Source organism: Helianthus annuus, chromosome 12 (assembly GCF_002127325.2).
Source record: "Helianthus annuus cultivar XRQ/B chromosome 12, HanXRQr2.0-SUNRISE, whole genome shotgun sequence".
In the NCBI taxonomy this organism is placed as follows: Eukaryota; Viridiplantae; Streptophyta; class Magnoliopsida; order Asterales; family Asteraceae; genus Helianthus; species Helianthus annuus.
The window spans coordinates 7,431,796-7,447,526 of record NC_035444.2 but is presented as its reverse complement, the minus strand read 5'-3'; the positions used below and the strand labels follow the sequence as shown (position 1 = coordinate 7,447,526).

Sequence of the window (15,731 nt, the reverse complement as noted above, 5' to 3'; positions counted from 1 at the left end):
GGTGGAGTGAGCTGTGAAACTATTCCACAATCCTTTAGATGGTCGATGAACTCCTGACTAAGATATTCACCGCCTCGATCTGATCGAAGCATCTTAATAGTTCTATTTAGCTGATTATCTACTTCGTTTTGGTACTCCTTGAACTTTTCAAATGTCTCATGTTTATGCTTCATAAGATAAACATAACCATATCTACTGAAATAATCAGTGAATGTAACAAAGTATCTTTCTCCATGTATTGACATTGTTCTGAATGGACCACATACATCTGTATGTACAAGTCCCAACAGATCATTAGCTCGTGCTCCAACAATTGATAAAGGTGCTTTTGTTAACTTTCCACTTAAGCATGATTCGCATTTGCCAAACGTTTCCGAACCCTTAGAATCTAAGATTCCTGCGGTTTTAAGTTGTTTAACACGGTTCTTGCTTATGTGACCAAGTCTACAATGCCACATATACATATCGTTAAAGTCCAACTTATTACGTTTATGGGAGATGTGGCATAATATGTTATTGTTTTGGATTTCTATCTCATAGATTCCATTGTTTGGTTTTGCATCAAAGTAAAATACATCATTAAAATAAGCAGAAATAAATTCACCATTAAAATGATAATTGAAACCTTGTCCATGCAAAGCAGAAACCGAAACAATATTTCTAGTAACACTAGGAATAAAATAAACATTGTTCAAAACAAGTTCTAAACCAGAAGGAAGTAAAAGAACATATTCTCCAATCGCCTTCACATCAACTCTTTGTCCATTGCCAACATGGACCTCCAAGTCGCCTTGTTTCAGCTTCTTAATCTTTCTTAGTCCCTGCAAAGCATTACAAATGTGAAAACCACATCCTGTGTCAAACACCCATGTTTTGCTAGAAAAAGAAAAGATTTCAATAACATATATACCTGAGGACTCTCCTCCTGAAGCCTTGGCTTGCTTCAGTTCAGCTAAATACTTAGCACAGTTCCTCTTCCAGTGCCCAATTTCATTACAATGAAAACACTTGGCATCCTTCTAAGGCTTCTTGTTTGCAACTAATTTGCCTTTGCCCTTCCCTTTGCCCTGATTGCCCCTTTTCTTGGTGTTAGGTTTCTTAACATGACCCTCCTTGATCATCAGCACTGGTGCAGTCTTGCTGGGTATATTCACCTCAGCAGTTTTGAGCATCTGATGCAGCTCTGCAAGTGTCTTCTCTATCCCATTCATATTGTAGTTCATAGTGAACTAATCATATGACTTAGGCAATGAGTTGAGGATGATATCCCCAGCTAATTCATCACTCAAGGGGGATTCCAGACGAGCCAAGTGATCAACATATGCCTTCATTTTTAGCACATGAGCGCTAACTGATGTACCCTCTTGCATACGAGTGGTTATGAGTGATCTCATCACATCAAACCTCTCATGACGAGCCTTCTGTTGGAACATTTCAACCAGGAGCTCATTCATCTCATATGCCATCTTGTCATCCATGGTCCTTTGAAGTTCAGGAATCATGGATGCTAACATTAAACATGAGACTTTCATAGAGTCATCAAAGTGCTTTGCATAGTTTCTATATGCAACAGTTTGCTGATTGATGGGTTCATCAGGGACTGGCGTTTCAAGAACATACAGTTTGTTCTCTGCCTTGAGAACAATTTTCAAGTTGCGGTGCCAGTCCATGAAGTTGGAGTGGTTCAGTTTGTCCTTCTCTAAGATGGACTTGAGAGAGAATTGGGAGGAATTTTTTTCAGTTGACATCTACAAAATTCAAAATTAATTAATTAGTATTTTATGTTTTTAATATCTTAATTTAATTTTATGACCCAAAAACAATATTTTAATTAAGATGAGATCCCGATTCATCATATGACAGTGAATTGGCTTAAGCACTATCCACTGGTATGGTTATGTAGGTAAACAACGATTGTTAATTGTGTCCACTACACAACTCTCCATTTGGGGTTATCGCTTAAAACGATGTATGTTTAACCCCAATTGTGCCCACTTGATGAACAAGCGATGTTTTGTCCTTTACTGTTAACTGTAACACCGGCCTATGTTACACAGGAAACGCGATGATTACCTTATTTCATGATGGATGCCCAGATGCAGGGTATAGCACTAACATTTGGGTTCGATTTAGAATGAAGTGTTAACTCGTAAAGGGTGGCATAAAACATCAATTTAAAATTTGGGATTTATTTTAATATTTACCCAAAAATATTTTGAATAACTCGTAGCATGAGGCGAGTTACACAATAGTTTATAAAATCCAATTTTATATAATTCGTGATAATAGAAACTCCTTTCCACGCTCGCACGATATAGTTTTAAATACCCTATTAAACTATGTCGGTCGTTTTATCGCGAATGATCTTGTTTTAAATATTAATAAAAACCTTTTTATTAATTATACTTTTCAGTTTTATAAAACTTGTTTTAATAAAACCGTTCTCTTGATTGTGAAAATTTTATTTATTTTGGGTTATCTAGATTATTTACAATAAATAAAACACAACCACAAAACATAATAAAAAAAACGAATCGAGCCCCTAATAGGTTGGTCGTTTCATTTTAGCCAGAAACGAAACGAACTAGTCAAAAAGGGTTTCAAAAGCTAATTTTTGAAAGCTCCCACTTGACCCGCGATCTCTATCTTCATGGTACATGTTCGCCATTTATCTTGATCTTGTACTCGAAGGATTACATTAATAAATTTGAAAATACAATAAAACCAAATCTATTCTAATCCTATCTATTACATCGGATCCAATATCTGCAACAAAATACAAATCAAAAATACTATTACATCGGATCCAATATCCGAAAAAAAAAATACAAATCAAAATAAAACCATAACCAACACAACCATGACAAAGGTCATAACCTAGGGCTCGATTCACATCACAATCCATAGACAACCAAAAGTTTTTGATCTTTTGTCAAAACAAATAATTTTTTGACAAATAAAACATAGATCAAAATTGAAACTTTACCATCTATACGCGTGTAACCGTGGCTCTGATACCACTGTTGGGAATCAGTGTATCAAAATATTAGCGGAAGCGATTTATATAATTTACCAAAAGCCGATTGTATAAATTTGATTTATTAATCCGATTAATAAATATTCCTAATCAGGATCAAGGTTATACACGTATAAACAAATAAAAGGAATAAACAATCATAGAGGGTTTTAGTAATCAACCTTTGACGACTACACCAGAATTGTAACACGCGGGTTACAACGAATCCTCGCTAGTAGGAAGTTCACAACCGAGCACAAGATACCCGAGAGTAGAACCGGCCAAGAAGGAGGCGGCGGCGATGCTTGGCCGACGGCAAGAGGATGGCGGCCAAGCTTAGGAGGGTGGCTAGGGTTTTGTGTTTTTACAAAAGTGTGTCTAGGGTTTCCACCTTAAACATCCTTTTATAAAACCCAATCTTACATTAAGGCCCTTTAAGATTATACAATTATAATCCTCTTAATAATAATCTAATTAATATTAAGTCCCTCGGGTTTAAACTATTATTATTTCACAAATAATAATCTACCTACTCGTGAACATATATAATTCGTGTACCAACGTGTAACTCTTCGGATCGTACCGAGTTTGTTACGTTGACTTTAATTAAGTTCGGACATACATATATCCAACAATACACACTTGACAGCACCTAAGAATCTATTTTCGTAACATATGAAAAAAAAATTTATATGTGAAACTTGGGTTTGCAAGTGAGTCAAAAGCTTCCAAGTGAGTCAATCATATTTTACAGTATTTATCAATGTAACATACACATTCATGGTGTAAAAACCAGTAGATAACATGTGTAACCTTGAAAAAACTTAGTTGGGTTGAAGACATTGTCAACAATTGCTCAATTAGTAGCTGCTCTTGTGACACAATCACCCGCGTGCGTCTGACCTTTTAGTACCAAGATATCCATGACAATTTGTAGCACCGCAATGGCACACTACTTCATCAGGACCATACATCTCGTATCTACAATGCCAAAATCAGAAAGATTATTAATACTAATTTATTGTACTACGGTTTGTTATAGTGGCTGGATTAGAAGGTGTAAATGATTATACGTACTCATAATCAAATGTTAGTTCTTCTCTGGGTTCGATTGTTTTAGCAGCAAAGATACCAAGACGAGTCTCCCCATTGACATCCCTACAAAAGTGTCAAACCATAATACAATTGTCATTTGATTATACAATGTATTTCTTTTAAGAGCGAATGACGAAAGCGATATATCTAACCATTTTTCCATGGTACAATTAGGATCACAGCTGTGATTTATAAAACGCGATTCATTCCCCTTGAATCTTGCATCAATGTTGAAGTCTTTTCGGACTGCGACCATATAGAACTTGGTGATACCTTTTCCCTTCATGTCCCAAAACCTCTTCTCACATAAAGCATCATTAATTACTGAAGACAAAAACTAACAAAGTTGTAAGAGGATGCGAAAATGGAATATAACCACTTAGTCACAAACTTCAAGCTTGCCAATTGTTATGCGGAAACTATGGTAGTCACTAAATTATAAAGGCGAATTGAGTTTTAATAATCCAAATTATGGCCGGTCGATCATTATTCTTACCGCCGATTTAACCAGCTGTGGCACTCTTAACTTTGATCATCATTGCCAACTGCAATCTCATTCGCTTAATCATCATAGACATAAAACTTGATTTCCACTAAATTTCTCTTTCGCTCATAATCCATATGAGCGAAATAGAGTGAACGCTACAAGTGTTAATTATTTGTCAAATTGTGATCAATATTATCGGCCAATGAGACATAGTTTGGATTATGAAAATCTAATTTGCCAGTAAATAACAACTCAATGAATTATTTATATACCTTCTCCAACATACTCAATGATGTAATCACCTTCATCGATTAATTCCACGGCTTCTACACCCCAACCACAATGTGGAGTCTACAAATATGTCAATCATAGTAGAGGTTATAAAAGTCTGCTCACAAAAATTGAACTGGGTAAAACTATCACAAAATTAAAGATTGAACATATTCTTAGCTTGAAACTTACCATAACAACTTGAACCTTTTTATCTTCTTGGAATGGTCTGTTTGTGCAGTTTTCTGAACACTCACAGGCACTTGTGCAGGTAATATGCAGATATCTACAGCGTCAAGCATTTGAAATATTATATGTAGGGCAGCTGAGTGATCGATTAACAATGAATACCATGTAGAACGTGATAGCCGACGAATTACCTGCATATACAATCTTCATAGCATATGTCAGAGCAACTAGTGCATCCGGTGCTTTGATCTACATCATAACCCTTCTTTTTTACACGGTATATATCTTATTTTTGTTAAGCAAGTTATGACATGCTAAACAGAATTGATGTAAAAGTTTTCATTTTAAATAGGGAAAACTTCACATAGTAACTAGGATTCATATATGTTCCATTTATGTCACTCGATTTAAAAAAAAAAATATTTATAAAAGAATATTCACAAGATTGAAACGCTTTCATTGACTGACTTTCGAGGAACAAATATAAACTTTAAATGACTTTAGTGAGACAATTGTATACTTGTTACGATTATATGAAGTTCTCCCTTTTAAATAATACAAGTGAAGGATACTACGCGTAATATGCACATAGGAAGGTGGCTCCATTTTTTTCGCCTTGGTGTGTGTCCATTTGGGATCAATCTTGAATTCCTCCTCCACACATGATAGCATCAGAAAACGAAAAACTTCCTATGATTATAAACCGAAAATATTTAGTTTAGGCCTTCGAATTTCTATTCCAACTGTCTTTCATACATGCATTATTCGATTGGCTAACATAACTTCCAATACGTATAGAAATCGATTATAATAAGTATTGAATTGATAATATCTGCAGATTGTGGTAATTTGCAAAGAAGAGTTAGATATTTTAGAATACTCACCTCTATGCTACTTATAGGAACCGAAGGCTGCACGTATGAAGGTAACTCCAAGTGATCCGGCATGCTGTCTCTCCACATGGGATCAAACTTGAATTCCTTTTCCACATATGGGACCGTCAGACGACCAAACACTTCCTGTATAGATATATTTGAAGTCAAGAGAGTTAGTTGAGGCATAATATTATGACAGAAATTCATCACATTGTGATAATGATAGATAGTTAATCCAATGTGATCATTGTGCTAAAGTTCAGGACATAGATTAGGCTTTTTGGATTATGGTAATTTACAAATAAGAGCTTAAACATTGCTGTAAGTCTCACCTGTATGCTACTAGCAGGAACTGCACACTGCACATCAACAAAAGAAATCAGTTGATTAAAAATTGCGACAGGGACAACTTTGTAAATAATAAGAAGCCAAAACTGATTGAAATCTGGTTCCATCAAATTTTCTTAAAATAAACTAACTTTAATATAAATCATTCGAGAAAAAGTTATAGCATAAAATCAAGAATTTTATACTTTTAAAAACGTCTTCTTTTTAATTGTTGATGCACTGTGATAGACAAACGAGCATAAACCTCTAACAAGGTTGCATTTAAAACAATTACAACAATGTGTCGAGCATTACAACTTAACAGTGTGTCCAAGGTGTCCAAGTCTGATACATGAATGACATGTGTGAGTGTGTGACTATATAACGAAGCGTCTGAATCTCATATAGAGATTGACGACATAGATGAAGATAATAGAAAAATACATCAACATCACCAAAACATTCTTTAAATGCCATATTTGGGAAAGAAAGATCACACTAGCCAATGTCACAAAATATTGAAAAGAAAGCAAATATCTAATCAAATAATTCATATTAATATTATAGTAATCATGAGAGACGAAAAGTTTGCCCTTATCTTACCCTTCCCGGACCCTTTTATGAGTGAAATCTTATTACATATGTTCATTTGCATGTTTAATAACCATGTTGAAGATGGGAGAAATGGACCTTGTTGGGTGGCGAATCAGTAGAATGCCTCCAACAAATTATTTCGCCTGGTCTCTCATCGGATCGGATCACATACTCAGGAAATGGTGCACATTTCTTATGTGATGCTAAATCACATCTTGAACACCGCCATAAGGCTGACTTCTTTTTGCAATGAAAGCATTCCTATTCAACAAAAGTTGTAAATCACTCATACAAATGTTGAACATAAGTGATTATTTAGAACAGTAAAGATATGAGAAACAATACATGTTGAGGACATTTGATATCTTCGGATGATCCAAAACGATCACTTGCACATCTTGAGTGATAAGAAACTTTACATTTGCTCGTAGAGCAACACGCCTCCTCCTCAGGGTAGATTATATTCTCGCATATACGACACTCCGCCTGCAACGTATGTATCCTTCGAATATCAAATACGATAACCAAACTAAACATAAACACATTATTAGAAGTTGCATCAACTTTCAAAAATATATAATTTTTGCTTTTAATCCATCAACTCAATTTTCCAACATTAATAAAACTTGAATTTTTATAACAAAATACAACCGTTTGTAACTTCTATCAACCACACGATTTTATCATCAACATTTCAAAAGTGAATCCAAAAATGATTCCCATATCCTACAAAACAAAACCCGTATTTGTTCTTGACAAATTTACGACCATTACAAACACAAAAATGATCAAAATCCTACCAGTTTCGGTTTCGGTGCGCCGACAAGAAACTGGAGAAACAATTTGGATTCTGGAGCCCCCATCTCCTTCTTCTTCAAAACCCAATCACTCACATGATCATCAAAACTCTTCGATTTCATTGCTCTCTTCATTCTTAAATTAGATTTTTTAGTGGCTGTTGGTTTTGTTTTCTTGGGGCATCGACTAAGGGTACGAGAAGACGATGTTACAAGTTTGCACAACTTCGGCATCCTGTTTGCAACTTATAAACCCTGAAAAACTAATTAATGTTGGAGCCTTATTTGGAACTGCACTTATGGAAAGATTTCTTTGTGATTATGTATGTTCCTGTATTGAAGATTTTGTTCAATTAAAACAACGAATATACACTTCCTTTTGTGTGTGTGTGTCTGTGTCAAAGGGTTATGATGCGGTGGCCGGAAGTTTGAAAAGTTTAATATGATGAGAGGAAGGACGAAGGAGGTTTAATATGATGAGAGAAAGTAGGTTGTTTATATCTTTAACGGTTATAAGGTGGTTTTATCTTCTATAAAGAAAGTTAAAAGACACTTTTCTCTTTATAAGCTAAGGGGCATGAGGGTCATGATTGGGTTATTATTGACCATTATTCATCCACTACATCACCCTCTCATTAAATTATGATGGCTCATGTGGATTAAAGCACGTTAACCACGAACCCCCCCCCCCCCTCCCATTTGAAAACTTTAAGACAAAAAAAAATAAAAAAAAAATAAGAAGGATAGTGATTTGGATCATGACCACACACTTATGGTAGTGGTTTTGGATGCTGGATTAGAGATGGATGACATGATACCTATGTGGAGGGTCATGGTGGTCATAAGGGTCATGAACACACCCTATAGCCTAATAATATAATATCGTTAACGGTTATAAAATAACAAGCCCACCGTAGTGGGGTTTAATTTGTTCTTTTTGTACTCCAAAATGCCTCTTCACGACCCTCCCTCCACTCTCTGGGGCGTTTTTTCGTCAAAATGGGCTTAGATGTGGGCATTAAAACGCATGATGCAGAGAGGCTAATGGAATGTGTTAATAGTTTTTCTTTATTTTTTATTTAATTCAATTTCAATATATAATCATTGTATGGGGCATTATACCACTACGTTCTTTTTTAACTTCAAACCCACTTGCTGATTATGATCCACATGTCAGATAATACCCAAGGGATGAGTTTGAAGTTCAAGCCCTACTACACATGGTATAAAGTTTAAAAACATAAATCTAAAGGTGAATAACACATGTTTTTTTTATAAAAGAACAAAAAGTAAATAAATAAAGTTAAAGATTGGATAAAAAAGACTCTGTATTATGGTTTTATAATTTTTTACTATCACGTCAAAAGATAATTGTCACGTTACTATTACTACCACAAAATGATAAGCTTTCATTTTTTTCACTCACGTTACTATTGCTACCACACAATGATGAGCTCTCACTTTTTATCACTTTCGTGCGTAAGTATCTATCCATCACCCAATTAATTAAATGATATTAAAATTAATAAAAATTAAAACAAAAGTTTGTCTTCTATTGTTAGTCTCTCCATGTCCATTTCTTTCACGTCGTGAGAGCACACACATGTGTAATGGTTTCACCCATTTTTATTGTCACGTCATAATTTTTCGGTAACATTACTTTCACTTAGGCATGAGCTCTCACTCATTTTTCATTTTTAGTGTGTAACAGTTTCACAGCTAGGAGTTGCCTACAAAGTACAAAATTCCTAAAAATGTAAAAAGTAATATAACACCGTAATGTCAGCAATAAAGCACACTCATTTTGTGTTTTGGATGATAAGGCTTTGATTATCGAATGACTAATGTTAGTGTGTTTTTTATGATTATCATGTTTTGTTTTATATTCATAGTTCTATGATGGTGTGTTTGAAGAGTTTATGTATTGTTAGGGTTTGAGTAAGGTGTTTTAATAATCTTCACTCTGTTATTTGTGGGTTTTTGATGTGTTTTATGGCTGAAATTGTGACGTTTTATGACTTTGTACACTTTTTAGAAGTTTTTGTCACACATTTCAACCACAAACCCGGTGGGGAGTATCGTGATCTAAGATTGGTATCATCATAGACACAAACACAGATAGCACAACGGAAGTCTTGGAGTTTAAAATATTATTATAAACTCAAGTGTCCAAATGTTCAAAATAATATATACAGACGGTTTGTAATAATAATCCACAGGCGGATCATAAAATGTACAAAAGGAAATCAACAAACTACTAGGCTTTATGCAAAGGAATTGCAAATTCCTCTTTTAGAATTACCGAGCAACTTCCAGCCTATTTACGTATCCTTGCACCTGTAACTTAGTCTTTTGAAAATACGACAGTTTACAGAGGTAAATACAATCAACCGACACATTTTGAAAATATTTCAAAATTGATTTAAGTGCACAAGGCACATGAAAATCTTTTGATAACTTGGGACAATTTAAAATGATCTATTATACAGTTTTAGATGCATGTCAATACATATGGGGCCCGGTATGAAAACCTATACATGATTAACCGACACACCACTTATAAACCCATAGAGGAGTATCCCTGATTAACGGGTAGGAAAAACATTTTATAATAGCATTAGCATCTGTCAGGTATATGCCTACACCCGGTGCTCGGTTGTGGCCATTAGTAACTTAAATGAGCCAAGGATATCCAGGACACGATCTCGTTAACCCCCAATGTTTAAGTTATCAGACAAAACAGATTAAAACGGGTTATTAAAATTTTGTAGTCACAATCCGACGTATGATCTCATACAGGCCAAGCGGTAATAATTTACCGTATCCGAAGTCCGTATAGGGAAAATAGGTTAAGAGTATTTACCTAGGCTAAAGCTCGTCTTATAAATGCAAGAATTATAAATCGCTCAGCCGTATATAAAAAACTACGGTAAGTTGCAATTTACCGTAAGGCCCTAGTCTGGAATGATGGTATAAATAACCAATTAGAACGTCAACGGGTCCTATTCAAGTCATAGACAAGATACGCTAGATTAAGCGATGACCGGTATAGAATGTAGCTTAAATCTAACAAGTACTAAGACTTGTATAATATGGTAAACAATATACATTCTGGAACTTGAAGTAAAAATGATAAGGTTTGACCCGTTTTGGTAAACTTACGTAAACTAGTTACATAAGCTTAATCTTACGCATATAAGCGATATCAGGTAACCGGATGAGTCATGAACAAGTTCTATATGCCAGTATACTTTAAATAAGTTGTAACATCAGTAGGTTATCAACTTATATGCCCATGAAGGTTTTTAAAATCAGAATATGCCTCATAAGGGCATTTTAGTCATTATGTGACATATAATAAAAACTTGCATATAAACTGATGTTATGAACATATACATTATGTAAAAATACTTTATTTATGATATAATATCAGTAGGTACTCAAACATATGTGAGTTTTATGTTTTAAGACCAAACAATGCACCATAGGGGCATTTTGGTCATTACATACATAGTTTGAAAACTTATTTCTAAATCTGAGTTATGATCATGAACCTACTTTGAAAACATTTTAAATATGTTATAATATTAGTAGGTATCAAGTTTTGATTGATAGTTATGGTTTAAAACCATACTATGCGCCAAAAGGGCGTTTTGGTCAATATATAGCGTAGTTGCGATATTATATCAAAACTCAGTTTATGGCCAGAATAATAACAACAAAATATGTTAATAATAGTAACATGCCAGTAGGTATATCATTTGCAAGCTTATTGTTGATTAAAACCTTGTTTATTGCAAAAAAGGGCAATTTGGTCAAAGTATGGCATAATATAGAAACTTGCAGAAAACTCAGAATCTGATAATGATCATGTAATATAACCTCATAGGGTTATACTACATCATTTTACGATCATAATGCAACCTTAATTCAGTAGATAACTAATCTAAATCGGGTCAGAATCGAAAGTCAAAGCAGAAGTCAAACTGCTCGACTTTCAGTTGCGAACCAATCTTAAAACTAGAATTGACGAGCCGAACATGTTCATACATGTTCTAATAATTATTACCAACTTGTTTAAGTGTCAAAACATGTTTTATAACATACATATGATAAGATTATAACATTTATGAAAACTGACCCGTTTGACTTTTTAAACAATAAAACTTTGGCCAATCAATTGACCTAGTTAACGTGATTTTTAGGAGGTGCCCTTTTGAGAGATTAACACCTACCTAATTACGATCACGTAGCCATGTTCGACTCGAACAATGGCTGGACCATAATGGTCTAAACCGAAAGTCAAAGCAATTATCGAAATTGCTTGACTTTTGGCTTAAAAAGCCTATACAATGAAAATCCAGAAGGAATGGATACTTACAAGTGAACCTTGCACGAAATAGGATTTGTTTTGGATGCTCCTAAGGACCAGGAACTTCCAGAGAGGAGATAAAAGTGATACATGAGAATAGTGCAAAAAAAAAAAGAGTTTGCAAACACCTCTATTTATACCTGAGGGACTTGCATTGGATCAACACAGGTGTAAGGAAGTGTTAGAGGATCACTACAAGTGTCCTTGGACGTGGCATAGCAGACACATAGCCCATGGTTTCGAATTAATGGTTTTATGGAGCTTTGTTTGGGTATCAAGCCAATTTTTCACCGCTGGCACCTCTTTACGGACCGTAAGGGATCTCCCTTGCGGTTCGTAAGACCTTGCGCGCACCAGAATTTCAGGTCCTTTGCGGACAGTAGAAGCTTAAAGCCTACGGTCCGTATATGACGTTAAAAACTCAAAAATTTCTTAAATTTCCATATTTAGCCCCCCATTAACAAACTTTCATATATTGTCAATAATGGCCCTTCTCGTCCAACATTTGGCTCATTATGAGAATCCGGGCACGACCGTATAGCATCAAGCTTGCGGTCCAATAAAGGGTCTCTCAGAGGCATAGTTTCATACTTTCCACAATTGGAAAAATTAGTCCCTCCCGGCCAACAACAGGCACGTATGGGAATAGGGACACGAGTCGGTACATTACCGGACACGAATGTACAAGGTGTTATAGTTTTAGAATTTGTAGCTGAACCCCCATCCGTAGTTTCACAAGTTTTAATTATACACTATTCATTAAAATAATATTTAAATTATATAAATAAATAAAACTTAAAAATAAAGGTTACACCATGGGTATTTTTTTCACGGTTAAAAAACAAAGTTGAGGTGAGATGTATTTTTCATTGTGTGGGATCAAATCAAGCTAAAAATCTGATTTTGTATAAGAATCAAGATGAACATACTCAAAAATATATAACTTGAAACCCCTTGATTGATTTGCAAAATATGAATACAATTTAGCCCCCAAACCTCTCTCCAAAGTGTGTTACCTAAACCCTAATCATCTCTATCTATTTATAGCCTAAACCACTTAGGCTAATTACATTTAGGTCCCTAGATATAATAACTTACCAAAACTATCACTAAACATGAAAACAAATTAACTAAGATAATAAATATATTTTGTCTTAACAAATTATATTTAATTAACCGAAACAATATAATTATCAGATGTCGAACTTCCACATGCCAATTCTTTCTTCGATCTTCTAGTGTCGACTTGCGCATCGACTTTGACTTGTTGGCGTTGACTTTGTTGACTTGATTCGTTAATAATATTAGACTATACGTTTTAGACCCACAATCTCCCCCTTAGGGTAATGTTATCAAACTCTTGTATCATCCTGTTGTGATCTTCAATTTAGCAAGCTTCAATCTTAATTTTAGATTCAACAATCTTCTCCTAGACCGATGGTTTCCAAATTTTCTTTGAAAACCTTTTCTGTCATATTTCTCTTTAAAGACTTTAATCTGACAACTCCCACTTTTTGCATGTATAATCTTTGACAATCAGGAAGGAACTTTTTCCAACTCGCTTTAGCTTGAGTGATTCAAAAGACGTAGGAGGGAGTTTCCTAGCTCAAGATCTTTTGCAATCTTGAGGAAACAGGTGCTTTGTTCTGGTATCTTTCTTAATAGATGATCGGCCATTATTGCTGCAAGTAGTCGAAGGAACCTGTTCACAAACATAAACACAACTCCAAATTTTCTTTTAGACTGATTCAAAGTACAGACAAAACTGTATTCATCTGTAGTGTGTAATCAAATGAGTATCCCAAGCGGTTTGAGACACAATCGATTTGATATGGAAGACTTAGAAAAAAATCAAAATATTTTTGGATTTTAGTTTTATTTTATTTTTTTTTTAAACTTCCAACCTTTGAGATATATAATAGATCGGATATGAAATCATACCAACTTGAAAAGCCCAGTCACACTTCAACTTTCTTCAGGATAGCTACTACTCAAGAACGACTGCTGGTATGTTTGTCCGTTTAAATCCATGCATCATTCTTTCAACATACATTCGATGATTAATTATCATGTTTTGGGTAAACTTAGGATGAAGCTAGTGGACCCCACACGTGTTCGGTTAAACTTTTCTGTCCTCATGGTTTTTCTTGAGATGACTACCTTAACAACGCTAAAATAGTATATACTAGGTGATGAGAGCTCCAGATCTATGTTTCGATAAGCAGAGGAGATGATCACTTTAAATTAGATGATGAGAGCTTTAGGTCTATGTTTCCATAAGCAGAGAAGATGACTATCTGATTAGAGAGCATAGCTAATAAAATATTTACTTAATATATGTACGCGCTTTGGCGTATCTTTTATTCTTATTGCACGACACTAACATTGCGTGTCTTTTTGCTATTTCTGTATGAATGCACACATTAGTGTCTTTTCAATATATATATATATAGGACAAAGATCCGTTAGAAACCACCCTTTATTGCGAGAACCGCGAGAACCAATGTGAACACAACCAAAAATGCCTAAAATAGCTAAAAAAACACACAATTTTTTTTAATATTTTTTATAAAAAAAATCGCTACTTTTAGTAGCCAAAAAAAATAAAAAAAAAATTAGATTTTTTTTTATTTTTTTTAGATTTTTTTAGGTTTTTGGGGGGTTTAGTTTTTAGCATTTTAGCTTGGGGTGGGGGGTGGGGGTTAGGTTTTTTTAGGTTTTTTGGGGGTTTTAGTTTTTAGCATTTTAGCTTGGGGGGGGGGGGTTTAGGTTTTTTGGGAAGAGGGGGTGGGGGTTAGGTTTTTTTAGGGTTTTTTTTTCAGGCTTTTTTAGGTTTTTTTTTTTTTAGGGTTTTTTAGGTTCTTTTAGTTATTTTAGGTTGTGTTCACATTGGTTCTCGCGGTTCTCGCAATAAAGGTGGTTCTCGCATGAACCTTACCATATATATATATATATATATATATATATATATATATATACGCACAACTTTATATGTCTTTTGTGAAAACCTAAATCTAATCTCGCAACCCCTTTGGACATAATATGTCCGTGAAATCCTGCAACAAGGTGGGTATCCATATTATCTTACGATCTTTCTTTGTCACCAAGATGCATTTTACTTGTCTGAAATGCTGAATCGGATGACATATCGTAAACTTGGAGCCATATCTTCCATCAGATCCTATTCATGTGAAGACATAATCAAGTTAGTTCCTATCATTTCTCCTATACGTTCTAGATTATTTAGTAATAATTACATTTCATGGTCTAGAAAGTATTTTAATACTCCCCCTAAAATTTTATTTTTTGTACAACCATTTACTAGAAAATGAAAAATTATAAAACATGTATTTATGAAATAAAGTCTTGTACACGAGGCACACAAAACATATGTCGGTGCTGAATGCGCGACAAGATTAGATACCACAACCAAACCTGTGTTTTTCCTCTTCAAACTTGTAATTACAACAACCATTGATTATAACTGGTGTTACTAACAATCCTCCTTGAATGTTCCAACACTCATAAGCAAGTTAGACAAACTTATCAAACTTAGGATATCTTGCACCAACCTTGCTTCTAACCAAACCTATGGTTATGGCACTTGAGTATGGTTGATTTACAAAAGTTTAGAGGTCCAAGAACCTCCAAACTTCCTGTTTTAACAAGGTTCCAAGCAACCTACAAGTGTTGAGACCATCCAAGTTCA

The 15,731-nt window shown here is 34.6% G+C and overlaps 1 protein-coding gene and 1 long non-coding RNA gene across 2 annotated transcripts; both read right to left on the bottom strand.

The window, feature by feature from the left end:
* Positions 1-585: 585 nt before the first annotated feature.
* Positions 586-1,188, bottom strand: LOC110893974. Its single transcript, XR_002566023.2, has 2 exons — positions 911-1,188; positions 586-821 (listed from the first exon to the last, which is right to left on the bottom strand). It is a non-coding gene; the product is annotated as an uncharacterized LOC110893974 (long non-coding RNA).
* Positions 1,189-3,692: 2,504 nt separating this feature from the next.
* Positions 3,693-6,736, bottom strand: LOC110892364 (histone-lysine N-methyltransferase ASHR3). Its single transcript, XM_035981163.1, has 10 exons — positions 6,704-6,736; positions 6,265-6,291; positions 5,942-6,076; positions 5,630-5,747; positions 5,249-5,342; positions 5,061-5,154; positions 4,871-4,949; positions 4,264-4,435; positions 4,094-4,174; positions 3,693-3,997 (listed from the first exon to the last, which is right to left on the bottom strand). The coding sequence occupies exons 1-10, from the start codon at positions 6,734-6,736 to the stop codon at positions 3,901-3,903; spliced, it is 930 nt and encodes a 309-aa protein (XP_035837056.1). The 3' UTR covers positions 3,693-3,900.
* Positions 6,737-15,731: the final 8,995 nt, after the last annotated feature.

What these genes read in the sequence shown, in the direction of transcription:
- LOC110892364 (XM_035981163.1), bottom strand. Translation starts at nt 6,736, where the DNA reads ATGGCATTTAAAGAATGTTTTGGTGATGTTGAT. An exon ending in AAAAGGTTCAAGTTGTTATG is followed by an intron (nt 4,950 to 5,060) that starts GTAAGTTTCAAG and finishes ACATATTTGTAG; the next exon opens with ACTCCACATTGTGGTTGGGG. An exon ending in AATTGTACCATGGAAAAATG is followed by an intron (nt 4,175 to 4,263) that starts GTTAGATATATC and finishes ACACTTTTGTAG; the next exon opens with GGATGTCAATGGGGAGACTC.